We start from the raw sequence: 27,453 nt of genomic DNA, 5'->3' as shown, positions 1-27,453 counted from the left end.
GTGGCTCACGCCTGTAATCCCAGCACTTTGGGAGGCCGAGGCGGGTGGATCACGAGGTCAAGAGATCGAGACCCTCCTGGTCAACATGGTGAAACCCCGTCTCTACTAAAAATACAAAAATTCAGCTGGGCATGGTGGCGTGTGCCTGTAATCCCAGCGACTCAGGAGGCTGGGGCAGGAGAATTGCCTGAACCCCGGAGGCGGAGGTTGCAGTGAGCCGAGATCGCGCCATTGCACTCCAGCCTGTGTAACAAGAGCGAAACTCCGTCTCAAAAAAAAAAAAAAAAAAAATTAATATCCCTTTTAATAAACTCATTTACATACACACATGTATATGTTTTATGTGTGTATGTGTGTGTGTGTGTGTGTATGTGTATATAATTTTTTTTTTTTTTTAGAGACAGGGTTTCACCATGTTGGCCAAGCTGGTCTCAAACTCCTGGCCTCAAGTGATCCACCCACCTCAGCCTTCCAAAGTGCTCTGATTACAGGTGTGAGCCACGGCGCCTGGCCAATTTTTTTTTTTTTTTTTTAGATGAAATTTTGCTCTTGTTGCCCAGGCTGGAGTGCAATGGCGTGATCTCAGCTCACCACAACATTCACCTCCCAGGTTCAAGCAATTCCCTTGCCTCAGCCTCCTGAGTAGCTAGGATTACAGGTGTGTGCCACCATGCCCTGCTAATTTTTGTATTTTTAGTAGAGATGGGGTTTCTCCATGTTGGCCAGGCTAGTCTTGAACTCCTGACCTCACGTGATATGCCCACCTCAGCCTCCCAAAGTGCTGGGATTACAGGCGTGAGCCACCGCGCCCGGCCTAATTTTTTTTTTTTTTCTTTTTTTTTTTTTTTTTTTTTGAGATGGAGTTTCGCTCTTGTTACCCAGGCTGGAGTGCAATGGTGCGATCTCGGCTCACCGCAACCTCCGCCTCCTGGGTTCAGGCAATTCTCCTGCCTCAGCCTCCTGAGTAGCTGGGATTACAGGCACACACCACCATGCCCAGCTAATTTTTTGTATTTTTAGTAGAGATGGGGTTTCACCATGTTGACCAGGATGGTCTCGATCTCTTGACCTCGTGATCCACCCGCCTCGGACTCCCAAAGTGCTGGGATTACAGGCTTGAGCCACCGCGCCCAGCCTAATTTTTGTATTTTTAATAGAGACAGGGTTTCACCATCTTGGCCAGGCTGGTCTTAAACGCCTGACCTCGTGATCCACCCACCTCAGTCTCCCAAAGTGCTGGGATTTACAGGCATCGGCCAGCATGCCCAGCCAATTTTTTAAAAAATAGAGAAGGATCTAGCTATATTGAGCAGTCTGGTCTCAGATTCCTGATCTCAAGAGATTCTCTCACATTGTCCTCCCAACGAGTTAGGATTAGAAGCACAAACCACTGTGCCAGGCCAAACTAGATAAATGTGAAGGGAAAGTCTCATGCCTGATGCATGGATCACACAGAATGTTCACCAAACTGCATCCAGAAGAATGAGGTACACAGATAACTGGAAGGTGAACAAGGAGGAGAGGAGCTTCACTGAGTGGCAGAACAGCTCTCAGGAGACCCAAAGTGAGCAGCTCCTTTCAATAGGCAGGTCCTCCCGACGAGCTGAGGAGGTCCGATGTGGACAGACCCTTCCCACAGTCGGCAGTCCTGACGTCCCTATGAGTATGGCTGAGTCTGGGGTTTTTATGGGCTTCAGAAGGGATAAACTGCGTGCCTGCTGGTCCATGGGCAGCCGTGGGTGGGCCTCAAAAAAGCATCATAAATTCTCATTCTGGGCAGCAGACTCCACCCAGAAGTGGCAGCCCAGCCCCCATCTTTCAGGCTGTCCCTGGCTTGAAGGTGGGTCTTCACTGGACACCCACCCATTTCCACCCAGGAGCCTGTCTGCCTCTTGCTGCCATCAATTATTCCATCCACAGGCCGCCGCCTGTTCGGCCCAAGGCTCACCTGCAGGACTGGTGATGGTATAATTGACGTTTCACAATCGATAGCTTCTGCTGGTAACTTCACAAAACCTAAGAGAGCTTTAGTACCTATTGGTTAAATAAGGTACTAAATAAGTCTGTCGATACTATATGCTGTACCTGGATAAATTCCTCTGGGAACACTGAGACCCATTAACACAGAATAAGAAAACAGGCACATGGGCCAGGCACAGTAGCTCATGCCTGTAATCCCAGAACCTTGGGAGGCCAAGGCGGGCAGATCACGAGGTCAGGAGCTGAGGACCATGCTGGCCAACATGGTGAAACCCCGTCTCTACTAAAACACACACAAAAAATTAGCTGGGTTTGATGGCACACGCCTGTAGTCCCAGCTACTTGGGAGGCTGAGGCAGGGGAATCACTTGAACCTGGGAGACGGAGGCTGCAGTGAGCTGAGATCATGCCCCTGCACTCCAGCCTGGTGACGGAGTGAGACTCCGTCTCAAAAACAAAAGAAAAAAAGAAAACGGGAACATGGGGTACAAATCTCACCTAATTCCCTGTGGCCACTTGATTTATTCAATTGGTTTCCTTTCATTTCCAATCTTCTTTTTCTGAGATGGAGTCTTGCTGTCACCCAGGCTGCTGTGCAGTGGTGTGAACTCAGCTCACTGCAGCCTCCACTGCCCAGGGTCAAGCAATTCTACTGTCTCAACCTCCTGAGTAGCTGGGACTACAGGCACATGCCACCACCCCCGGCTAATTTTTTTTTTTTTTTTTGAGACAGAGTCTCACTCTGTCACCATGCTGAAGTGCAGTGGATCGATCTCTCCCAAAATGCTGGGATTACCTCCGCCTTCCAGGTTGTAGTTTTTTTTTTTGAGAGAGAGTCTTGCTCTGTCACCCAGGCTGGAGCGCAGTGGTGTGATCTCGGCTCACTGCAACCTCCGCCTCCCGGGTTCAAGCAATTCTCCTGTTCAGCCTCCTGAGAAGCTGAGATTACAGATGCCTGCCACTACACCTAATTTTTGTACTTTTACTATAGACGGGGTTTCAGCATCTTGGCCAGGCTGGTCTTGAACTCCTGACCTTGTGATCCACCCATCTCAGCCTCCCGAAGTGCTGGGATTGCAGGACTGAGCCACCGCACCGTGACAAATTTCTATATTTTTATCGTTTATTTATTTATTTTTGAGACCAAGTTTCACTCGTTTCCCAGGCTGGAGTACAGTGGTGCAATCTTGGCTCACTGCATCCTCCCACTCCTGGGTTCAAGTGATTCTCCTGCCTCAGCCTCCCAAGTAGCTGGGACTATAGGCACCCGCCACTATGTCCAGTTAATTTTTCGTATTTTTAGTAGGAACGGGGTTTCACCATGTTAGCCAGGCTGGTCTTGAACTCCTGACCTTACATGATCTGCCCACCTCAGCCTCCGAAAGTGCTGAGGTTCCAGGCATGAGCTACCCTGCCCTGCCTTTTACCTTTTTTTTTGTTTTCGAATCATCATTATTTTGCTTTCCCTTAAGCCTAGGTTCATGGGCCAAAACCAATATGCAAACAGGGATAACATATTCCTAATATTTTCCCCTTTAAACTTGTTCATTGTAATATTTTGCAAAACTACAATTTCTAACAGAATAATGGTGACACAGCACTTTGAGGTGAAAGAAGACTACGGAAGTGACAAAAATTGAAGTTAATAGTGGACTCCGGTAGACTTAGCCTGACAGCCACAGTCTCAAACCTCCTTTGCTGCTCAAATATGGTAAAAAGGTTTTTGCCAATGACTGCCAGCAGCCTCTCTCTCCAGCGTGGGACCAGGCCAACTACCTGGCACAAGTTCATCCCAGCACGGGACTTTCCAAGCCTAACTACAGGATGATTGACCAGTGATGCATGTGAGCTCTTTTTGAGAGAGAGCTCAATCAAAAGGGGAAAACACCCAAGTTGTCCAAATAAAAGTGGACTCACTTATTTCAAATACTCTGACAAATACAGCTTGGAAAAGGCCATGAAGGGAGAATCCTCATGAATAACTAACAAAAGCTATCACGAGATTCTGCACAAACCACAACCTTGCAGTAAGGCAACCTTACACAAAAGACACTTCGGCAAGGACATCTGCCCAGCAACTGCCTGTTAGTGCTCTTTGTCGCAACGTTATTTCCAAAGCATTGTCTTCCTCTTCAGTTTTCCTTTAAAAATCATCGTCTTTCGGGCTGGTGTGGTGGCTCACGCTTGTAATCCCAGCACTTTGGGAGGCCGAGGCAGGTGGATCACCTGAGGTCAGGAGTTCGAGACCAGCCTGACCAATATTGTGAAACCCCGTCTCTTTAAAAAAAAAAAAAAAAAAAATCGTCTTTACTTTCCAGAGTGCGCAAATCGTTGACTATTATGGCACGCATATTCGCCAGCGCCCTATTCCCAAATAAATACGATTTTCAGTTAGCCCCTCTGCCTTAGGTTGACAATCATCATCATTCCTCTGCTCTCCGTGGCGCCCCCACAAAAATCGCCAACCCACCGCCCGCTGCGGCACGGCTGCCTCGGGGGAGACAGGCGTAGCCGGGGAGTCACAGGGCGCGTTGACTCGATTTTCTGTAACTTCATCCAAATCGCATCCAGCCGGCGGGCTCTCCAAGGAAGCCGAGGCGAGGAAGGCCCTCGTCGGCGCGCACTCCCAAGCGGGTGTGTCGCCGGTCGGCCCGCTCCCGGCCACGTTCAACGCTGAAGGGCTCTCATCAAAGAGCGACCGTCAGGCTGCGGGAATCCTGTGGGTCTCGGGGACAGCGGAGGGAACGGGTCTACCGAAGCGCGACGACTCGGCGGGCAGCAGGAGCGAGAACGACGGACCCCAGGGGACCGAGGGGCCGCACTGCCCCGTCTGCATCGTCCCGGGAGACCAGACGCCCGGCGCTTCGCCTCTTTCCCAGCGGCGGCGGCGGCGACACCCTGTGACGTCGCGGGCGTTCGGCGCGGCGCTTGCGTCACACTACGCCTGCGTCACACAAGCGCCGGCGCGGGGCGCCGTGACGCTCAGCCGCGCCCTCCGGAGCGCGGGTCTCTGCTGCGGACGCCGGGGGCCGGCGCGCCGTGGGCCGCCCCCGGCCTCGGCGAGTGTAGCGAGCCTGCAGGCCAGTGCCTGCCCGCCGTCCGCGGCCCGGCGCTCGGGCTGGGCGGGGAGGCCGCCGCGCAGACGCCGCCCGCTGCACCGCCGCTTCCGCGTCGCCGGCTTCCGGCCGCTGCGGCCGCCATTTTGCTCGCGCGGAAGCGCCGCGGTGGGGTGGGAGCCCGAGCGGGAGCCCCGCGGGCTGTGCGGCCGCCGCCATGCCGTCGTCCCCGCTGCGGGTGGCGGTGGTGTGCTCGAGCAACCAGAACCGGAGCATGGAGGCGCACAACATCCTCAGGTAGTTGGGCTCCGCCCTGGCCCCGCGCGCTCAGCCCCGGCGACCGGCCCGCCCTCCTCCCCGGTTCCCCCTGGCCCGCGCCGGGCGCCCTGGGAGGAAGGTGGGCCTGGCCGCGCTCGGGGGTCGGCTGGTGGGGATGGCAGCGGGACGGCGGCGCGCGGCGCCCACACGCGGGCGGACATCGCAGGGAGGGCAGGTTCCGGGACGAGGCGTCCGCTGCCGGGCGTCCTCCGAGCTCCCCGGGGCGGGGCCGGGCCGGGGGCGAGGGTAGCGGCCGAGGTGAGGGGCTGCGCGTCGGCGGCCCATCCTGGTATTTCGCGTGCGGCGCTGGTCGCCTTTGCTGGAAACGCGCACAACGTGACCTCGGCATAGAACGGTGTTGGAAATAACAAAGCGGTCTGTCTTTTAGTGCCATGGATTTGTGTGCTTGCTACTTCTTGTTTTCTTTTGCAAAAGATTCTCTTCCTCCCTGGAAGGCCTCCGACCGGTAGTTTCTGGAATACCACGTGGACTCGGTTTGGCTTTGCTAGTTCGTATTCGCTGCTAACTGGCCGCCTGTGGCCCTTGCGAAGCCTATGTCTGATGAAGGCTTATTCCTGTTTGATACAACTTCTTCGTTCAGTCACATAGCAAAATCACAAACTTACCACCTGAGTTACAGTTCGAATTTGGGATGTGTGTCAGCTTTGCTAGTAAGAGAAAATTGAAACGGCTTTTACCCCACAGTGTTACCTACATGAACTTTAAAGGAAAACACCATCTCGCTTCTCTTACCACAGTCCAACTTTAACTTTTCTGAGTAATGTGGGAAAATTGGCATCCCTCTCTTTGGTTCACGCCTGTTATCCCAGCACTTTGGGAGGCCAAGGCGGGCGGATCACCCGACATCTGGAGTTCGAGACCAACCTGGCCAACTTGGTGAAACTCCGTCTTTACGGCCGGGTGTGGCCAACATGGTATAACCCCTTCTGTACTAAAAATGCAAAATTTAGCTGGGTGTGGTGGGGCGTGGCTGTAATCCCAACTACTGAGGAGGCTGAGGCAGGAGAATCGCTTGAACCCTGGAAGCGGAAGTTGCAGTGAACCGAGATCATGTCATTGCACTCCAGCCTGGGCGACAGAGTGAGACTGCCTCAAAAAAACAAAAAACAGTGTCAGGTGTTCATAATCTGCTGATGCTCTTCTTAATTCTTTCTAATGTCTACATTGTCCACAGTATTTGCCTAGTTTTTTATTTTTATTTTTTATTTTTATTTATTTATTTTTTTGAGACGGAGTTTCGCTCTTGTTACCCAGGCTGGAGTGCAATGGCGCGATCTCGGCTCACTGCAACCTCCGCCTCCCGGGTTCAGGCAATTCTCCTGCCTCAGCCTCCTGAGTAGCTGGGATTACAAGCACGCGCCACCATGCCCAGCTAATTTTTTGTGTTTTTAGTAGAGACGGGGTTTCACCATGTTGACCAGGATGGTCTCGATCTCTCGACCTCGTGATCTACCCGCCTCGGCCTCCCAAAGTGCTGGAATTACAGGCGTGAGCCACCGCGCCCGGCCTATATTTTAATTTTTTTTAGTAGACTATATGCTTTGAACTTAACAAATTAGTATGAAGGTTTTTGTTTTTGTCTTTGTTTTTGTTTTTTGGAGACGGAGTCTCGCTCTGTCACCCAGGCTGGAGTGCAGTGGCGCGATCTTCTGCTCACTGCGACCTCCACCTCCCAGGTTCAAGCAATTCTCCTGCCTCAGCCTCCCGAGTAGCTGGGATTACAGGCACCACCGTGCCTAATCTTTTTAGTTTTAGTAGAGACAGGTTTTCTCCATGTTGGTCAGGCTTGGTCTCAAGCTCCTGACCTTGTGATCCACCTGCCTCAGCCTCCCAAAGTGCTGGGATTACAGGCGTGAGCCACCACGCCCAGCCCATCAGCTGTCTTTTTATTGCCATGAGGTCTTTTTATTTTTGTTATTCTTACAAATAATTTTCTATAATACCCTGGGGCAAACGGAAGAATTTAGCAGCCAAATTTGGGGGCTGGGGGGGGTTCCTGCAGAGACCCACAGGCCAGTGGCATCAGTGCGTAGTGCCTTGGTTCACAGTGCAGCTTGTGGCATCAGCGCACAGAGAGTGCTGGGGTTCACAGTGCAGCTTGTGGCTCGTGTCCATCTTGTAGGTGGTTCTTCCTCCACATCATGACTCAGGTCTGGATGCTGATGAGGGCAAGAGGCACTCCAGCCTCTTAGGAAGCATCACTCCATTTCTCCTGCTCAGTGGTCTCTGGACAGCAGGGTGTTCTTATGTCTCTGTTGTCTTTAGCTTGGCCTATTGAAGTTGGAATTTGTATATGTTGTTATTTTCACATCTTTTTGTTTGTTTTCGATGCTAGGGTAAGGCACGATTATAGCTCATCATTTCAGCCTTGAATATCTGGACTGAAACGATCCTCTGGAGTTCGAGCCTCCCAAAGTATTTGGATTACAGGCGTGAGGCACTGTACCCAGACTACTTTTGCTTTTGAAAATTACCTATGTTGCCGGGCGCGGTGGCTCAAGCCTGTAATCCCAGCACTTTGGGAGGCCGAGGCGGGTGGATCACGAGGTCAAGAGATCGAGACCATCCTGGTCAACAAGGTGAAACCCCGTCTCTACTAAACATACAAAATTTAGCTGGGCATGATGGTGCATGCCTGTAGTCCCAGCTACTCGGGAGGCTGAGGCCGGAGAATTGCTTGAACCCAGGAGGCGGAGGTTGCGGTGAGCCGAGATCGCACCATTGCACTCCAGCCTGGGCAACAACAGCAAAACTCCGTCTCAAAAAAAGAAAAAAAAAAAGAAAATTACCTATGTATGTGCTTTGTCTATTCGTTTGGGTTTATTTAGAGGGTTTTAAAACTTATTTAGGAAATCTGTGTGATAGTGTTTTTCTGTTACAAGCTCGGAAAGCTTGCGAAAGTCAGAGACTTTTAGGCCTAACCGATGTTTGTGAAAAGCATAGAAAATTCTTGTGATAAGTGAAAAAAGCAGGAAAAATGTAGATGCAGTTGGGTATGGTTACATGAAACTACAGGAAGCTACAGTAACATTGTCACCAGGAACTGTAGTTAACAGAACACACACAGTAGCTAGTTGATCAGTGATTCGCCCCTTTTAAAAATGTTGGGTCTGGCAAGGTGGCTCTTCTATCTATAGTCTTAGCACTTTGGGAGGCTGAGGAAGGAGGAATCCTTGAGTCCAGAAGTTTCAGCCCTGGGCAACACAGGGGGGGCCTCCCCCCCTCCATTATTACAAACATTTAAAAAATTGGCCACGTGTGGTTGCATATGTCTATAGTTCCAGCTACTTGGGAGACGGGGCTTCAAGATCACGTGAGCCCCAGAGGTTGAGGCTGCAGTGAGCTGTGATTGCACTACTGAACTGCCTGGACGACAGAGCAAGTCCCTGTCTATAAAAATAGAAAAATAATAAAAATTTACCCTATTGAAAATTAGCGGCTGGGCATGGCGGCTCACGCCTGTAATCCCAGCACTTTGGGAGGCTGAGGCAGGCGGATCACAAGGTCAAGAGATTCAGACCATCCTGGTCAACATGGCGAAACCCTGTATCTACTAAAAATATAAAAATTAGCCTGTCATGGTGGTGGGCGCCTGTTGTCCCAGCTACGCGGGAGACTGAGGTAGGAGAATCGCTTGAACCTGGGAGGCAGAGGCTGTAGTGAGCGGAGATCACCTACCACTACACTCCAGCCTGGGTGAGAGTGAGACTCCGTTTCAAAAAAACAAAACAAAACAAAATGAGCTTGGCCTGTATTTTCCTGACAGATGCCGGTGATGATAAGTGTTGACATCATAGTGTCCTCTGGGGTGATCATCTTTGATATTTGAGGCTCACTTATTTCAAACCCCAGTCCTGGGAGGCCTTACATTTTGGGGGGGTCCGGGAGGCTCTGCTGTGCATTTCCACAGTGCCTCCTGCGCTTCGTGCTCCAAGGATTCACGTGTCCCCTGGGAACCACTTAGGTGTGTGTTTTTTTTTTTTTTTTTTTTTTGAGATGGAGTCTCGCTCTGTTGCCCAGGCTGGAGTGCAGTGGCGCGATCTCGTCTCACTACAACCTCTGCCTCCTGGGTTCAGGCGATTCTCCTGCCTCAGCCTCCCGAGTAGCTGGAATTACAAGCACGCACCACCACGCCCGGCTAATTTTTGTATTTTTAGTAGAGACGGGGTTTCATTAATGTTGGTTAGGTTAGTCCTGACCTCCTAGTCCGCCCACCTCGGCCTCCCACAGTGCTGGGGTTGCAGGCGTGAGCCACCACGCCCGGCTATTTTTTTAATGTCAGACTATCTTCTAGATGTTACGGCATGTGTTAGTTTTTGGAAGCTGTGTTTTTAATTGTAGCAACTCTAAACAAGTTGTTGTAAGAGACTTTTAGAAAGTACTGGACTGATTTCTGTCAGTTTTCAATCATAACCGGGCGGTGTGATTTCTGAAAAGATGAGCATAGTGGCTCCAGGGGTCCCAGGGTGGGCGACGCAGGGCTGTAGAGGCCCCTCATGGGTGCCTCAGTGAGGCGCCCCCCCAGAGGCATTGTTGCGGTCCTCACCTCCCTTCTAGGATGTCCACTCATGGCACCTGAGAAGCAAAAACCCACAGCTGGGAGCCAGGGCTTAGGAGCGATGACGGGGCTCTGGACTCTAGCGTCTCTGGCCACGATGGAGCTGACAGACAAACAGAGGCGAGGCTCGCACTTGAGGGACCCAGGGTGTGGGAGAAAAAGTAGTCACCTGAGGCCCCACCGCTCCTCGCTTTGTGGGGGGCTCAGTGAAGGCAGAGGTGTTGACGAGCCAGCGGGAAAGGGGGTTTGTCCTCATGGAGGAGGGAGCATTTGTCTTTGCTTTGAAGATGATTTTCTTATGGTTACATGCTTGACCTTAATAGAAGGCGTGTGTGTTGTGTGTGCATGTATATGTACGTATGTATGTACATATGTGGGGGTTTTTGTGTATGTGTGTGTATATGTGTGTATATGAAACATGTACTGAAATATGTTTAGGTCCCAAATTTCACTAATGATGGCATACATTTTCAGCGGGTGTTACTATTTCAGAAGAGTTTTTGTTTTCACTTCCCAAGTCTCAGATTTAAATGGTAGTAGCCCATGAGCCATTTATTTGGGCTCTGTAAACATAAGGTCATTGTGTGGCTCAAAGTCAGGCTGATTGGCATTGAGGCTGATTTGGTTTTTTTCTTTTGAGACAGGATCTCGCTCTGTTGTCCATGCTGGAGTGCAGTGGCATGATCACAGCTCACCGCAGCTTCGAACTTCCAGGCTCAAGGGATCCTCCTGCCTCAGCCTCCTGAGTAGCAGATGGGACTACAGGCATGTGTCACCATGCCCTGCTAATTTCTTTTTTTTTTTCATTTTTTTTTTTTTTTCATTTTATTTATTTTTACAGACAGGGTCTCACCACGTTGCCCAGGCTGGTATTGAACTCCTGGCCTCAAGTGATCCTCCCACCTTGGCCTCACAGAGTGCTGGGATTATTATAGGCATGAGCCACCATACCTGATAGCTTCTTTTTGGGTTTTTTTTTTTTTTTGGCAGAGTCTCTCTCTGTCACCTGGCTGGAGTGCAGTGGCGAGATCTCAGCACGCCACAACCTCAGCCTCCTGAGTTCAAGCGATTCACCAGCCTCAGCCTCCCAGGTAGCTGGGATTAGAGGCGCACACCACCATGCTTGCATTTTTTTTTTTTTTTTTTTTTGAGACAGAGTTACCCAGGCTAGAGTGCTGGAGTGCAATGGCACTATCTCGGCTCACTGCAACTTCCGCCTCCTGGGATCAAGCAATTCTCCTGCCTCAGCCTCCAGAGTAGCTGGGACTACAGGCTCGCGCCACCATGCCCAGCTGATTTTTGTATTTTTAGTAGAGACGGGATTTTACCTTGTTGACCAGGATGGTCTCGATCTCTTGACCTCGTGATCCACCCGCCTTGGCCTCCCAAAGTGCTGGGATCACAGGCGTGAGCCACCACGCCCGGCCTTTTTTTTTAAGTAGAGACAGGGTTTCACCATGTTGGCCAGGCTGGTCTCAAACACCTGACCTGAAGTGATCCACCCTCTTGACCTTCCAGGGTGCTGAGATTACAGGCCTTTTGATACTTGTAAAGGTAGTTGTTTGACAAACCAGTCAAATACTTGTCTGGAAGATGCGTCTGCAAAGTCATTGGCCCTTTAAGCGAAGCCTGTTGGCATCAGGGCTGCTTTCCCAGCTCTCCTTGCTTTTCTGCAGGAAACCCTGTTGAAGCACAAGCTGGCTGCCCTGTCAGTTGCATCAGTTTAGGCAGAATAGTGCTTCTGTTGCTAAACAGCCTTTTTCCCATTCGTGAACATTGTGTTGGGGCGGAAACAGTGTATGTTGTGTTTAAATAGGCTTGCTTAAAGGGGCTCAGCAGGTGGTGGTTCCTGTTGGTGCTGCTGACACGCTATTTCCCTCGGCTGCTCTAACCACATTATGAGCTTGTCTGTGCTTTTTTTTTCCCTGAAACGGAGTCTCGCTGTGTCACCCAGGCTGGAGTGCAGTGATGCAGCCTCAGCCCTGCAACCTCTGCCTCCAGGGTTCAAGAGTTTCTCCTGCCTCAGCCTCCCGAGTAGCTAGGATTATGCCACCATGCCTGACTAATTTTTGTGTTTTTAGTAGACAGGGCTTCACCATTTTGGCCAGGCTGGTCTCGAACTTCTCACCTCAAGTGATCCGCCTGCCTCAGCTTCCCTAAGTGTTGGGGTTACAGGTGTGAGCCTCTGTGTCAGGCCCTTGCTTGCGCTTTGATGGAAAGTATTTTATCGTATGTTATCTGAATTGGTAAGGAAGTCGTTTTAGGCTTAGGGTGGAAAGTGCTTTCTCCTTCTCAGGCGTGTTGCCTTTTGTGTGCCTGGCATCTGGGCCTCTGTCACCCTCTTGGTCACAACCAACAGTTGACTTCATTCCTTTAGCCTCTGTTCCATCAATCTCTGTGGTTATGACTGAATGTCACGAATTTTAATTTTAGCATTTTCAGGTTTCCTTCACAGTCTGAGTGGCCCTGGACATAGGTTTGTAGTCATGAATTGCTGCTGTTATGCCACATTTCCTTTCCTTTTTTTTTTTTTTTTTTTTTTCTTAAAGATGGGATTTCACCCTGATGGCCAGGCTGGTCTTGAACTCCCGACCTCAGGTGATCCACCCACCTCGGCCTCCCAAAGTGCTAGAACTACAGGCGTGAGCCACCGCGCCAGGCCTCTTAGAGGAGCTCTTTGTGCACGTGGAAGTGAAGCACTTGGCAGTGTGTGGGGCTGGATTTCCTCATCGTAGGGCTGTTCATGCGGCCGTCCCGTGTGGCTGAGGATGATCAGTGGCGTCCCGAGCCTCTGGATGTCAGTAGCACCCCCATGTTTCACAGCCACAAGTGTTTCCAGACATTGCCACGCATCCCAAGTTGTAATCAAAAAATACAGGAAAGGGGCCAGGCGCAGTGAGCAGGCAGTCTGACCTTTACAAGTCCCTTAGGAATCCTGTGAACTTGGATCCTGCAGAGCGGGGACACTGATCAATGACTAAAACGTTCTCATGAAATCCTCCCCAAATCCACGTCAGTCCGTCCTTTTCTGTTTAAAGTAACAGCCTTGAAACAAGTTAGGATGTTCAGATGTAGCCTGACAGTGGTCAGCTCCGTGTTGATTGCCGTTACCTAGCTTTTGTGTGACTTACTCTGGAGTTCTTATACGTATTTGAGACAAGGTCTTGCTCTATCTTCCTGGCCGGAGCGCAGTGGCATGATCTCAGCTCACTGCAGCCTCTGCCTCCTGGGTTCAAGTGATTCTCCTGCCTCGGCCGGGCGTGGTGGCTCAAGCCTGTAATCCCAGCACTTTGGGAGGCCGAGGCGGGTGGATCACGAGGTCAAGAGATCGAGACCATACTGGTCAACATGGTGAAACCCCGTCTCTACTAAAAATATAAAACATTAGCTGGGCATGGTGGCGCATGCCTGTAATCCCAGCTACTGAGGAGGTTGAGGCAAGAGAATTGCCTGAACCCAGGAGGCGGAGGTTGCGGTGACCCGAGATCGTGCCATTGCACTCCAGCCTGGGCAACAAGAGTGAAACTCGGTCTCAAAAAAAAAAAAAAAATTGGTTCTCCTGCCTCAGCCTATGAGTGGCTGGGATTATAGGCGCCCGCCACGACACCTACCTGATTTTGTATTTTTAGTAGATCCATCTCCATCTCCTGGCCTTGTGATCTGCCCTCTTCAGCCTCCCAAAGTGCTGGGATTACAGGCAGGAGCCACCACACCGGTCCTAGATTAAAAATTTTAAGACCTGTTCTCTAGTATCAGCCAATGAAATTACTCATTTTGTTTCTTTGCCATTTTATGTCCCTTGCTTTTGGAATTTTGTGTCTTAGTCTGACTGTGATTCTTTGTCTGCTTTTGTCTTTCAGCAAACGGGGATTCAGTGTCCGATCCTTTGGAACAGGGACTCACGTGAAGCTTCCAGGACCAGCTCCAGACAAGCCCAATGTTTATGATTTCAAAACCACATATGACCAGATGTACAATGATCTTCTTAGGAAAGACAAAGAACTGTATCCCAGTGGGTTGCCCTTTAAAACCCCCAGGGTGGTCCTCCCTGGAAGGTGTCACGTGTGGCTCGGGCACGGGAGGCTGTCACCTGGGCAGTGCACACACTGGCTCCTCCTCTGTCTTGCGAGAGCTTGGTTGCTAGTCCTGGCGCACATCGGATCGTCCACGGGTTAGTCCCAGTGCCACCCATGGCCTTAGGCGTTGTGAGGCGCGCACGGTGTGAGGTTACCTGTCATGGTGTAAACCAGGGGTGCTTAGGTGAGGAAGCAGAACCCACAAAGTCCCATTGCTTTTCACACTGCAGGCCTGCCCTGTTCTTTCCTTTGCCAGGTAGGGGTGCCTACATGCGTGTATGTGTGCGTGCGTGCGTGCGCGCCCATGTGGTACACGTGGCCCCGGGCTGCTTCACACATCTGATGTCCTTAGAGGGCCGATTTTGCTATCCAGGCTATTAGAAGCAAATAATGGGAGGGAATGGTCCCTCCTCTCAGGAGGACACAGAGCAGAGTGATCTACCGCTAAGGCTCCTGTGAGGAGGACGGATTCTTTTTTCCTTTTTTTTTTTTTGAGACGGAGTTTCATTCTTGTTGCTCGAGCTGGAGTGCAATGGTGCGATCTCAGCTCACTGCAACCACCACCTCCCAGGTTCAAGTGATTCTCCTGCCTCAGCCTCCCTAGTAGCTGAGATTACAGGCGCCCACCACCATGCCCAGCTAATTTTTTGTATTTTTAGTAGAGATGGGGTTTCACTGTGTTGGCTGGGCTAGTCTCAAACTCTTGGCTTTGTGATCCACCGCCTCAGCCTCCCAAAGTGCTGGGATTACAGGCATGAGCCACCGCACCTGACTCCCTTTTTAAATTTTTTTGGTGGAGTCTCGCTCTGTCACCAGACTGGAGTGAAATGGTGTGGTCTCGGCTCCCCGGCTCACTGCAAACTCCGATTCACAGGTTCAAGTGATTTTCCTGCCTCAGCCTCCCGAGTACCTGGGACTAAAGGCACCTGCCTCCACACCCAGCTAATTTCTATATTTTTAGTAGAGATGGGGTTTCATCATATTGGCCAGGGTGGTCTCGATCTCTTGATCTCGTTATCTGCCCGCCTCGGCCTTCCAGACTGCTGGGATTATAGGTGTGAGCCACCGTGCTGGCCGAGAAGAGTATTCTTAAGGTAGATTCTGATGGATGCAACGCCAGTTGCACAGTGGTTATGATAATCAGTGCCCAGGTTTTTGACCAGGCATTTTGTGGTCACCCCACACTAATGGGTAGTTTCTGCATCTCTTATTACAGCGAGTGATTTGTGGTTGTCAGAACAGGCCAAACGTATTCCAAAGGAAAGGAAGATAGACATCCAGTGGGAATGCTGTTGTCTTCATATCGGCCCTCTCGCCATCCCTGCCCTCACCCCCCAGCAGAGTCTCACCCTGTCCCCAGGCTGGAGTGCAGGGGCACGCTCCGTCACAGCCTCGACCTCCTGGTCCAATTGGTCCTTGCGCCTCAGCCTCTCCAGGAGCTGGGACTTTGGGTGCACACCCACACGCCAGGCTTTGTTTCTTTTTTTTTTTTTTTTTTTTTTTTTTTGAGACGGAATTTCACTCTTGTTACCCAGGCTGGAGTGCAATGGAGCGATCTCGGCTCACCGCAGCCTCCGCCTCCTGGGTTCAGGCAATTCTCCTGCCTCAGCCTCCCGAGTAGCTGGGATTACAGGCACGCGCCACCATGCCCAGCTAATTTTTGTATTTTTAGTAGAGACGGGGTTTCACCATGTTGACCAGGATGGTCTCGATCTCTTGACCTCGTGATCCACCCGGCTCGGCCTCCCAAAGTGCTGGGATTACAGGCATGAGCCACTGCACCCGGCCGACACATGGTTTTACCATGTTGGTGAGGCTGGTCTCGAACTCCTGACCTCAGGTGATCCATCATGCCCAGCCCTATTTTTGCAATTTTTAATAAGCTAAAAAAAGCTTTTGTACACAGATTAATTGGGGTCACTGGAAATGGACCCTGAAGGTCTTTCTAGCAAAACCTAGAACTGGGTCCTGGATGACACCACCTTCGCCCCCCCCCCCCCCGCTGTCTCCTCTGCCAGTTACAGTTAAAAGGTAGTGGGTGAGTACGCCGGAAAGTCCTGGGCGTCTCCTGTCAGCTCCCAGCCCGCCTGCCTGCTGCAACAGAGGGTATGGTCCTGGTGGGGTGGGGGGCATCCAGGCAGCAGGCAGGCTCTCACTGTGGGTTACTGTGCGTCCCGGGGGTCATCAGCAGCACATCCTGCTGCCCCTATCCGCAGAAGCCCTGGTAACCTGCGTCTGGAAAAACCTCCCTGAGAATCTCTGAGGGGCTCAGTAGGCCATGTCCTGGTCCGCCCGTGTTACACACGGCTGAGACGTGGTCGCTTCCGCCGTGGGCTGAGAAGGACCGGGACGGTGGGGTCGTGCCTCAGAAAGGGGGCCCTCCTGATAGGCCTTTGTTCGAGCTCCCTGTCTGTGCTGTGTCTTCACCCCGACCACAGAACCTCTTCCAAGAGTCTCATTTAGGGGCTGGGTCCTTCCCATTGCCCTGGAGAAGGCTTTGGTTTTGGCTTTCATCTCATTATTCATATTAAACTGTGCCATGAAGCTTATCCTGAGATCCCGTCTTTGAAAATTACTCTTCAGTTAGCACTGTTCCTTTTTAAATTCTTGTATTCAGTAAGAGAAAGAAAAGCTAGGAATGCACAAGCTCACACTGGAGTAGTGCAGGCTCAGCCCCTCTGTGTCGCCCCACTGTGGCCTCCCAGGCTCTGGACGTGGGAGCGAGTCCAGCTTCAGCATTCTCATCCAGAAGGACTTGGTGTAAGAGAGGATGAGCCTGTCTCCGGTAATTCTAGAAGGAGCTGAGCCCGGTGTCCCAAAATTCAGAAGCTCCTCCTCTATAGAGGGACCACAGGGGTCAGGAGTCTCCCAGGAAGCATCCCACCCAGAAGAGCCCTGTGTGCCTGCGCGTGCTCTCGTGTGGTGGGGGGAAGGGTGGCAGCATGGGTGCTGTGTGTCACCGACAGGCTGTGCCCTGGGGACCTCGTGTGGGAATGGCATCGCCTGTGGTGGCCCCTCAGGAGGCACTGGGAGGAGGGTGCCTTCATGGCCTTGCTTATTTCACTTGGGGGCAAAGGAGCAGAATGGTGTACCTGCCACTTGGCGAAGCTCTTGCAGGTGCTGCCCTTGCCTGGAAAGGAGCAAAGTCCCAGGTAGTTCCCTGTGGACACTGGCACGAGGCCAGGTGGGGCGTGTTCCCTAAGCAGGGATCGAGGTGAGGAAGGTGGGGTGGGCCCTCTCGGGGGTGTTCAGATGTGCATGTCAGGGGGCCTCCGACAACGTTACCTGGTTGGCGGGGGCAGGGGGCCTGCATGAAGTGACTCATGCAGATGAGAGCCCAAAACCAGATCTGTCCCAGCGGCCGGTGTGTCTGCACAAGTGACGGCTGTAAAGGAGGAGGGTATTTAAGATGTCAGGCAGAGAGAAAATGCAGCATTTGGTAAAGTATTTAAGATTTCAAGGGAAAGGACGATGTGACTTGGGAGGAAAATGTGGCTTATTCAGAGGCAGAGCCGGGGTTGAGGGGACCCACCAACTCTGCCATCCGTGGCCAGGGCCTAGGTTTCTCTGTGCGTACCCACCTCACAGGATTTCTGATAATTAAATAAATTAGAACATGCAAACACCGAGCCTGAAACCTAGTGTTTTTAAAGCCCTCAATAAATTTTGGCCCATTAGTATTGAAATATTTAATTTCCTTTTTTTTTAAATTTGTCTCGAACTCCTGGCCCCAAGTGACCCTCCCACCCTGCCTTCTAAAGTAATTGGATTATAGGTGTGAGCAACTGTTCCCAGCTTTATTGTTATTTTTTATTTTTTTTGGTTGAGACGGAGTCTCGTTCTGTCACCCAGGCTGGAGTGCAGTGGCGCAATCTCAGCTCACTGCAACGTCCACTCCTGAGTTGAAGCAGTTACCCTGCCTCAGCCTCCCGAGCAGCTGGGACTACAGGCACGCATCACCACACCCAGCTAATTTTTGTATTTTTGGTAGAGATGGCGTTTCACCGTGTTGGCCAGGATGGTCTCCATCTTGATCTTGTGATCCGCCCGCCTTGGCCTCCCAAAATGCTCAGATTGTAGGCATGAGCCACCATGACCGGCTGCTTTAATTTCTTTATTTTTATTTTTATTATTAATTTTTTTTTTTTTTTTGAGACTGAGTCTCAGCCACCCACGCTGGAGTGCAGTGGCGGGATCTCGCCTCACTGCAGCCTCCGCCTCCCAGGTTCAATCGATTCTCCTGCCTTAGCCTCCTGAGTAGCTGGAACTGTGCTACCTCACGCAGCTAATTTTTTGTATTTTTAGTAGAGACGGGGTTTCGCCATGATGGCCAGGATGATCTCGATCTCCTGACCTTGTGATCCGCCTGCCTCCCAAAGTCGTGGGATCACAGGCATGAGCCACCGCACCTGGCTGCTTTAATTTCTTAAATACAAATTCTCCTAGACTTTCCATGAGGTTACCTGCTGGTAAACCCATTCTAAAAAAGTCCTACATTGAGCCATCGTAAGTTAGAGACTGTCCGTATTTGTCTATAGATGGCTGATATTGATTTTTTTCGCCAGAAGCCAGAAGTGAGTCTTAGGGGTTGAGAAACTCACTGCCTGTGACACCTCCCTTGGGGATTTTTGATGGCAGTAAGCCTAAGTTTGCCATGTTGAGATTCGAACCTTAGACCAGGCCGGGTGCGGGGGTCCACGCCTGCAATCCCAACATGGGGAGGCCGAGGCCAGAGGATCACTTGAACCCCGGAGTCAGATGCCAGCCTGGGCAACGTAGCGAGGCTCTGCCTCTACCAAACGTAGATGAGCTGGGTGTGGTGGCGCGCTTCTGTGGTCTCAGCTACTCCTCCAAGGCAGGAGGATCACTTGAGCCCTGGAGGCTTCATTGAGCTGTGATTGCACCGTTGCACTCCAGCCTGAGCAAGAGAGCAAGACTGTTTTTTGTTTTTTTTTTTTTTTTTTCCCCTTTTAAGACAAAGTCTCACTGTCACCCAGGCTGGAGTGCAGTGGTGCGATCTCGGCTGTCATGATATATATATTTTTTTCTTTTTCTCATGATGTTATTGGTCTCCTTTTTTCCTTTTTCTTTTTTTTTCTCTTGAGATGGAGTTTCGCCCAGTCTGGAGTGCAAAGGTGCAGTCTTGGCTCACTGCAACCTCTGCCTTCTGGGTTCAAGCGATTCTCCTGCCTCAGCCTCCCAGTAGATGGGATTACAGGCGCCCGCCACCATGCCTGGCTAATATTTTTGTATCAGCTGGGCATGATGTCTCACATCTGTAATCTAGCAGTTTGGGAGGCTGAGACCCGCAGATCCCCAGGTCAGGAGTTCAAGACCAGCATGGCCAATGGTGAAACCGTCTCTACTAAAAATACAAAAATTAGCCAGGCGTGATTGTGGGTGCCTGTAATCCCAGTTACTCTGGAGCCCAAGGCAGGAGAATTGCTTGAACCTGGAAGGCGGAGGTTGCAGTGAGCCAAGATCACGCCACTGCAGTCCATCCTGGGCAACAGAGCGATACTCCATCTCAAAAAAAAAAAAAGGCCAGACGCGATGGCTCATGCCTGTAATCCCAGCACTTAGAGGCGTAGGAGGGTAAATGATGAGGTCAAGAGATAGAGACCATCTTGGCCAAATCGGTGAAACCCAGTTTCCACTAAAAATACAAAAAGCTGGGCATGGTGGTACGCACCTATAGTTCCAGCTACTCGGGAGGCTGAGGCAGGAGAATCACTTGAACCTGGGAGTTGGAGACTGCAGTGAGCTGAGATCACACCCCTGCACTCCAGCCCGGGCAACAGAGTAAGACTATTAAAAAAATTTTAGGCCGGGCGTAATCCCAGCACTTTGGGAGGCCGAGGCGGGTGGATCACGAGGTCAAGAGATCGAGACCATCCTGGTCAACATGGTGAAACCCCGTCTCTACTAAAAATACAAAAATTAGCTGGGCATGGTGGCGCGTGCCTGTAATCCCAGCTACTCAGGATGCTGAGGCAGGAGAATTGCCTGAACCCAGGAGGCAGAGGTTGCAGTGAGCCGAGATCGCGCCATTGCACTCCAGCCTGGGTAACAAGAGCGAAACTCCGTCTCAAAAAAAAAAAAAAAAAAAATTTATATCGGCATTTTCTTTTGGGAATTAATAGTATATATATATGGGGCCAAATGCAGTGGCTCACGCCTGTAATCCCAACACTTTGGGAGGCTGCGGTAGGTGGATCACCTAAGGTCAGGAGCTTGAGACCAGCTTGGCCAACAAGGTGAAACCCTGTCTCTAGTAAAAACACCAGATGGCTGGGTGTGATGGCTTGCACTTGTAATTCCAGCTACTTGGGAGGCTGAGGCAGGAGGATCACTTGAACCCAGATGGCACAGTCTGCAGTTAGCTGAGATCGCGCCCCTGCACTCCAGCCAGGGGAACAGAGCGAGACTCCGCCTCAATAATAGGATGTACACATGGACGGGGTGGAAATCTAAGTTTCCCTGACCTCTGTAGACAAATGGGAACTCCGCTGTGCAGGGTCTCTTCTTAATGAGTGGACCATTTTATCCAGAATTGTTTTATTGAGATAAAATTTACAAATCATAACAGTTGCCCGAACTGGATGTCCAGTTCTTTGGCTTTTAGTACATCCTCAGAGTTTGGCAGCCATCACCACAATTGGTTTTGGGACTCTTCGCCAGGTGTGGTGGCTCACATCTGTAATCCCAGCACTTTTGGGAGGCTGAGGCTGGCGGATCACAAGGTCAGGAGTTCAAGACCAGCATGACCAATATGGTGAAACCCCATCTCTACTAAAAATACAAAACTTGGCAGGTGTGGTGGTTCACACCCATAATCCCAGCTACTCAGGAGGTTGAGGCAGGAGAATTGCTTGAACCAGGATCCGGGAGGCAGAGATTGCAGTGAGGCGGGACTGTGCCTGCACTCCAGCCTGGGCTACCGAGTGAGACTCCCGTCTCAGAGAAGAAGAAACACTCCTCTCCCAAGGCCTGCAGCTGCTGCTGCTCATTCCCCACCCACTGCTTGCCGCCGTACAGAGCCGGCCGTTCTCCCCGTCCGGCATATGTGCAGCCTTTTGTTCTTCACTGAGCACGTGTGGAGCTCTCTCTAAGTTTCTCTCCTACACCTTCTTCCTCGCTCTGCCTTAGAGGCACGTGGAGTAGAGCAGCTTTGCGCCTGGCGTCCTGCCGCGTGGGCTGCAGCCTCGCTCGCAGGGTCACATGCAGAGGCTTTTCTGTTTTTTTTCATTTTACACTTGAGATACTTTCTATAGTCGAGCATTCCTGCGGGACTTTTTCACTTTTGGTTGACAGGAGTCTGTGGTTAAGCCATCCCAAGCTTGCTTGGAGTGCCTTCGGAGAGAAGACACTTCCGTTTCTGAGTTAATGAGCAGTCTGACCTAATGAAGTGTCACTCAGCCCAGTGAGGGGGTCCAGGCAGCAGCCACTGGCCCAGAAGGTGGAGGAGGCAGGAGGGCCGGGGTGGCCGAACGGCCTGGACAGTGTCATCCCCTCCAGGACAGCACATTCAGCCACAGGAGAAGGTGTGTGGGATTCTCACGGGCTCCCACAGCAAGGTCATCCTTTATGCATTGAAGTTAGTGAAGGTTTACTAGCTCTTGTGATGAGCTGCAAAACACTTGTCTTCGAAAGCAATTTCCCGTGAAATGCAAATGCATTTAACACTTTCCTAGGTCTTGTCTGACAGCAGCCAGAGGCCAAGCCTCTGTCTGGTATATTGCTCGCACTTCTCTTGGATTGTTCTGTGATTACCTTTGGGGCTTGGATTTTTGTTATCGTTGTTACTTGGTTTTGAGACAGGGTACCCCTCTGTGGCCCAGGCTGGAGTGCCGTGGTGCCATCACTGCTCACTGTAGCCTGGTTGCCCCAGACCCAGGTGGGTGATCCTTCCACGTCACCCTCCCCAGTAGCTGAGACCCAGCCCCATGCCATGCCCAGCTTTTTTTTTTTTTTTGAGACAGAGTCTCACTCAGTTGCCCAGGCTTAAGTGCAGTGGCGTGATCTCAGCTCACTGCAACCTCCGCCCGCCGCTCCCCCATCCCCACAACCCCCCGTCCAAGCAATTTTCCTGTCTCAGTCTCTGGAGTAGGCACGCACCACTGTGCCCAGCTAATTTTTGTCCTTTAGTAGAGATGAAGTTTCTCCATGTTGGCCACGCTGGTCTCCAACTCCTGACCTCGAGTGATCCTCCCAGCTCAGCCTCCCAAAGTTCTGGGATTACAGGCGTGAACCACTGCGCCCAGCCTTTTTTTTTTTAGTTAATTTTTTTAAGAGACGGAGTCTCACTCTGTCACCCAGGCTGGAGTGCACTGGCGTGATCTTGGCTCACTGCAACTTCCATCTCCCTGGTTCAAGCAATTCCCCTTTCTCAGCCTCCCCAGTAGCTGGGATTACAGGTGCGTCCCACCACACCTGGCTATGTTTTCTTTGCATTTTTAGTAGAGATGGGGTTTCACCATGTTGGTCAGGCTGGTCTCGAACTCCTGACTTTGCGATCCGCCCGCCTTGGCCTCCCAAAGTGCCGGGATTAAAGGCGTGAGCCACCACGCCCGACCTTTTTAATTAAGCCGGTGCCATGCTGTCACCCAGGCTGGATTACAGCAGCGTGGTCTTGCACCCTCCACCTCCTAAGGTTCAAGCGATTCTGTGTCAGCCTGTCTAGTAGCCGGGACTACAGGCACACACCACCATGCCTGGCTAACTTTGGTACTTTTAGTAGAGATGGTTTCACCAAGTTGGGCAGGCTGGTCTCAAACTCCTGACCTTAGGTGGTCCAGCCTCCAAAAGCATTGAGATTACAGGCATGAGCCACTGCGTCCAGCCCCATGTATGTATGCTAAGTCAGATAAATAGTATAATTCCCAAAATGGAAATGCTGTGAAACTTTTTTTATTTTTATTTATTTGTATTTTGCTTTACCAAAAAAGCAAAGGGGAGTGACACTTTTTTTTTAAAGAGGCAGCCATGTTCTCTTGCCCAGGCTGGAGTGCAGTGGCTCGATCAAGGCTCACTGAAGCCTCTTGGGCTAAAGTGATTCTCCTGCCTCAGCTTCCTGAGTAGCTGAGACTCCTGACTCACTTTTATATTTTTTTGTAGAGACGGAGTCTCGATACATTACCTAGGCTGGCCTCCAATTCCTGACCTTAGGTGATCTGCCCGCCTCAGACTCCCAAAGTGCTGGGATTACAGGCGTGAGCCACTACATCCGGCCCAGAAATGATTTCTGAGGTGGTAATCTCAACCCCTCCTGGCCTGCATCCTGGGGGCCGCGTGCACACTGTCCCGAAGGCCTCTCTCTGCAAGACCGCTCCTGTGGTCAACTGGGACCAGTCGGCTTTTCATTTTTTTCTGGTCAGTGTGCTTGGAAGGAGAGGGTGGCCTGGACTCCTGCCTCCTGGGGGCACTCCCTGCACTTGCAGGCTCCGGCCACATTTCCTGGCCACGTGCCTCGGGGTCCAGTTTCCCCCTTCCACACACACTGCTCTCAGGGGTGTCCTGGGCACGTCCCGTTCGTTTGTGGTGTCCAGCCTGGCTCACTGAGGCTGTGACGCTGGGGGCCCTTATCATTTTCTCTGGTCAGCAGTTATGTGCTGTTTTGTGTATTTATTTTTAACTTTATTTATTATTAATTTTTGAGACAGTCTTGCTCTGTCACCCAGCTGGAGTGCAATGGCGCGATCTCAGCTCACTGCAGCTTCCACCTCCCGGGTTCAAGCAATTCTCCTGCCTCAGCCTCCCAAGTAGCTGGGATTACAGGCACCCGCCACCACAGCCAGCTAATTTTTGTATTTTTAGTAGAGACTGGGTTTTGCCATGTTGGCCAGGCAGGTCTTGATCTCCTGACCTCGTGATCCTCCTACCTTGGCCTTCCAGGGTGCTGGGATTACAGGCGTGAGCCACTGTGCCTGGCCCAGCAGTTGTGTTTTTTTGTTTGTTTGAGACGGAGTCTCACCCTGTTGCCAGGCTGGAGTGCAGTGGCGCCATCTCGTCACTGCAAACTCCGCCTCCCGGTTTCAAGCGATTTCTCCTTCCTCAGCCTCTCAAGTAGCTGGGACTATGGGGGCGTGCCACCACACCCAGCTAATTTTTCTATTTTTAGTAGAGACGAGGTTTCACCATGTTGGCCAGGATGGTCTTGATCTTTTGACCTTGTGATCCGCCCGCCTCAGCCTCACAAAGTGCTGGGATTACAGGCGTGAGCCACTGTGCCCGGCCATCTGTGTTTTACAGTTAGTTTTGGCTAATGGTATTTATCAAACAAATGAATGTTTTTCTAAGCCAGACACCAGTTCCCAGAGAAACCATGATCTTGGGTTTTAGAAAAGCATTCATGCCTGCAGTATAAATTACAGCCTTTGGGTATTTCATGTAAGGCCAGAGATGGTAGCCTGCTCTTTGCTTGTCTGAGTCCACAGGTAGAACGGAGCTGATTGGCTGAGGTGCTGGTGGCCACTTGAGGGTCTGGATGGAATGGAGCTATGCTGACCGATCCTTCCTTCAAGAGCTAGCTCAGGGTCAGGGCCCGGAGGCCTGTGAGTTTTCTCCTGGTCTGTGGCAGGTGAGATGGCGTGTGCTTTTGCGGCGCCTGCAGTTCCAAGTGACGTGAGGCCCCGGTGGACCCCCCAGAGCTGGCCTGAGCCCTGCACAGTTCTGTGTTGAGGCCATGGTTACAGTTGGGTGCCCAGCAGCTCCAGAGCTGGCCACAAGACCTCCAGGGGGTTCCTGAGTTCTGTTTGTACAGCCTCTGTGCTTTGCCAAAAAGCATTCCTTATCAAAAATGATTTTTTTTTTTGACACGGAGTTTTGCTCTTGTTGCCCAGGCTGGAGTGCAGTGGCGCAATCTCAGCTCACTGCAACCTCCGCCTCCTGTGTTCAAGCAATTCTCTTGCCTCAGCCTTCTGAGTAGCTAGAATTACAGGTATGTGCCACCACACCCATCTAATTGTTTTGTATTTTTAGTAGAGATGGGGTTTTACTATGTTGGCCAGGGTGGTCTTGAACTCCTGATGTCAGGTGATCCACCCACTTTGGCCTTCCAAAGTGCTGGGATTACAGGTGTGAGCCATTGCCCCAGGCTGAATTCTTTTCTTTATTGAACTCAACTCACTGCAGCCTCCACCTCCCCAGATTCAAGTGATTCTGGTGTCAGCCTCCTGAGAAACTAGAATTAAAGGTGTGCACCACCATGCCCAGGTAATTTTTTGTATTTTTAGGAGAGAGAGAGAGTTTTGCCATGTTGGGCCAGGCTGATCTCAAACTCCTGGCCTCAAGTGATCCACCTGCCTTGGACTCCCAAAGTGCTGGGATTATAGGTGTGAGCCACTGTGCCTGCCTTGAAGTGGGTTAATTTATTGAGGCTGGGGGGTGGCGGCTCCATCACAGCTGCTGGTAGCTGCGTGCCCGTGGGCTCAGTCCTCTCACCTCAGCCCTCTGAGTAGCTGGGGTAGTAGGCATGAGCCACCACACACGGTCTCATTTTTTAAAAATTTTTAATAGAAACAGGGTTTGGTCATGTTGCCCGGGCTGGTCTTGGACTCCTGATCTGAAGCAGTCCTGCTGTGGCCTCCCAACATGCTGGGATTACGGGCGTGAGCCACTGCGCCCGGCCCAAATGTACTTCTTGATGCGTTGATGTGGAAGCGGTGGCTGTCAGGCTTGTGGCGTAGCGTGGCGAGTGGGTCCCAGTCCATCCCGGGAGCCCAGAGCATCGCGCTGTGCAGCTGTGGTTGGTGTCACCTGCCGTTGTCACCCTCTCCTGAGCGTGGAGCTGCCCTCCACGTCTGTGAGGCACTCGGGGGCTCTTGTCACCACCGTGCACAACGCTCCCACCAGATAGGCCTCCTACAGCTGCTGCCTGGTGCCTGCAGCACTGGCTCTTCCCTTCTTGGCCGAGGTGTCGCTGCTGAGGCTGTCAGGGTCTGGGTCAGAGCCCCGGGCAGTCCCTGTGCTGAGCCGCCGCACCGTGCTGGCTGGAACCAGGCTCCGCCGAGGCCGTCTCATCCCACCGTGAGCCAGGAGCGCAGATGCCGGAGCATCGCTTGTTGCTGCTGTGTGTTTTCCCGTTGGAACGACTTGACCCAGCTCTAACCTGACCTTTGAGACCTCTGACCTCCCCTTTGATGTGGGGAGTCTCCTGTGTCTGAGGCCTGTGTGTCCCGTCACTCACTCGGTTACTGGGACAATCTGGCCAATAAGGTGGCAGCGGGCCCTCCTCGTGGGTGTGTCCGTCAGGGCAGCAGCTCTTGGCGTGCTCTGGGCTGAGTCATATCTGCAGGGAGATGGTGTGGCCTTCCCAGGAAGGACTGAGGTTTCCACGGAGCAGGGAACGCCTTCAGACTTGATGTCAGGAAGGCTCTGCCACCAGCCACAGTTTGCAGAGGAGAGGCCGAGGGCCAGGAGTGGCGGTGGTTGGGGGTGCGGGGGTCTGGCGCTGGTAGCGGGGGCCCCAGATGGTGCTGGGCTGCCCATAGATGTTGCTCTGATGGCCTGGTGCCTGTGGCCAGCGCCCTGCACCTGGCATGGCTTTTCCCCAGACTGAGGTGGGACAATGCGGCCCCTGGTGCCAACCACACCAGGATGGCAGTGCCTGTGGGTGCTCTTTAAAGTCCCCTGTGACTCCGAGTGAGGCCTGGGCCTCACGGCAGGGCAATGTGGTCCTGGTCTGTTCTGGGCTGTCCTGTGTGATGGGCCACTGGAGGCAGCCACGCTCATTCTAACTCCGCCGGATGCCCTGGGCCCAGCAAGATCCCTAAGGAGCGAACGTAGAAAACCTTGGGAAGGAAATGGTCTACCGAGCTGTTTTGGGGTGTTTCCTGCTGTGTCGTGACACCTTGGGGCCCTAGGTAGTTTATCCCAAGAGTAACCACGTCACGTCGGTGTGGGTGGGCGGCGAGGGCTTGTGGGGACCCCTCTGGTCCTGACCTGCCTCATGCTCAGCTTTGCTTTTTGCTGAAGGCGAATCTCAGAACTGTTCCTCTCCCCAGGGGCTGCAGTCCTCCTGGTTTCTCTTTAAAGGCCCTGGCTGCCGACACGTGGCTTCGTGGCCACCTCAGGTCCCCCAGACCTGTTAAGTCTCACCACGGACACAGCTTGGTGGTCCCAGAAGGAACCCTGCAGGGACGGTCTGTGTACAGTGACCACCGGCCTCCTCTGGATGAGTTCTCTGTCCTCCCTTCTTCGAGTAGACGGTTCGGCTGCACTGTAGGGAAAACGTTGCCCTGGTGACATTTACACACGGGAGCACTCCCGTTCACTCATCAGCCTGGGTGCTGCTCAGTCGTTCCGTTCTGTGAAGCCTTTAAGGTTGTCTTCTAAAGCTCAGTTTCCTGGTAAAACTGCTACTGCATTGCTTTTTCATATCACTAAATAACTGGACTGTCCTGGGGTGGAGAGAGAAGCAATCCCTTACGTTCTTCCTGCAGAG

General features: G+C 52.0%; 1 protein-coding gene across 1 annotated transcript in view; it reads left to right on the top strand.

Moving 5' to 3' along the window:
• Positions 1–4,955: 4,955 nt before the first annotated feature.
• The window catches only part of SSU72 (SSU72 homolog, RNA polymerase II CTD phosphatase), a 30,030-nt gene continuing 7,532 nt past the window's right edge, over positions 4,956–27,453 (top strand). The window contains exons 1-2 of the mRNA XM_032262087.1: positions 4,956–5,333; positions 13,794–13,937. Coding sequence (XP_032117978.1) covers positions 5,254–5,333; positions 13,794–13,937 — 224 coding nt within the window. The 5' untranslated portion in view covers positions 4,956–5,253. The remainder of the gene's footprint in view (positions 5,334–13,793; positions 13,938–27,453) is intronic.

This window comes from Sapajus apella, unplaced genomic scaffold (genome assembly GCF_009761245.1).
Source record: "Sapajus apella isolate SASKATOON/1434 unplaced genomic scaffold, GSC_monkey_1.0 scaffold127, whole genome shotgun sequence".
Taxonomy (NCBI): domain Eukaryota; kingdom Metazoa; phylum Chordata; class Mammalia; order Primates; family Cebidae; genus Sapajus; species Sapajus apella.
The sequence above is the reverse complement of the archived record's forward strand: the minus strand, read 5'-3'. Positions and strand labels throughout refer to the sequence as shown.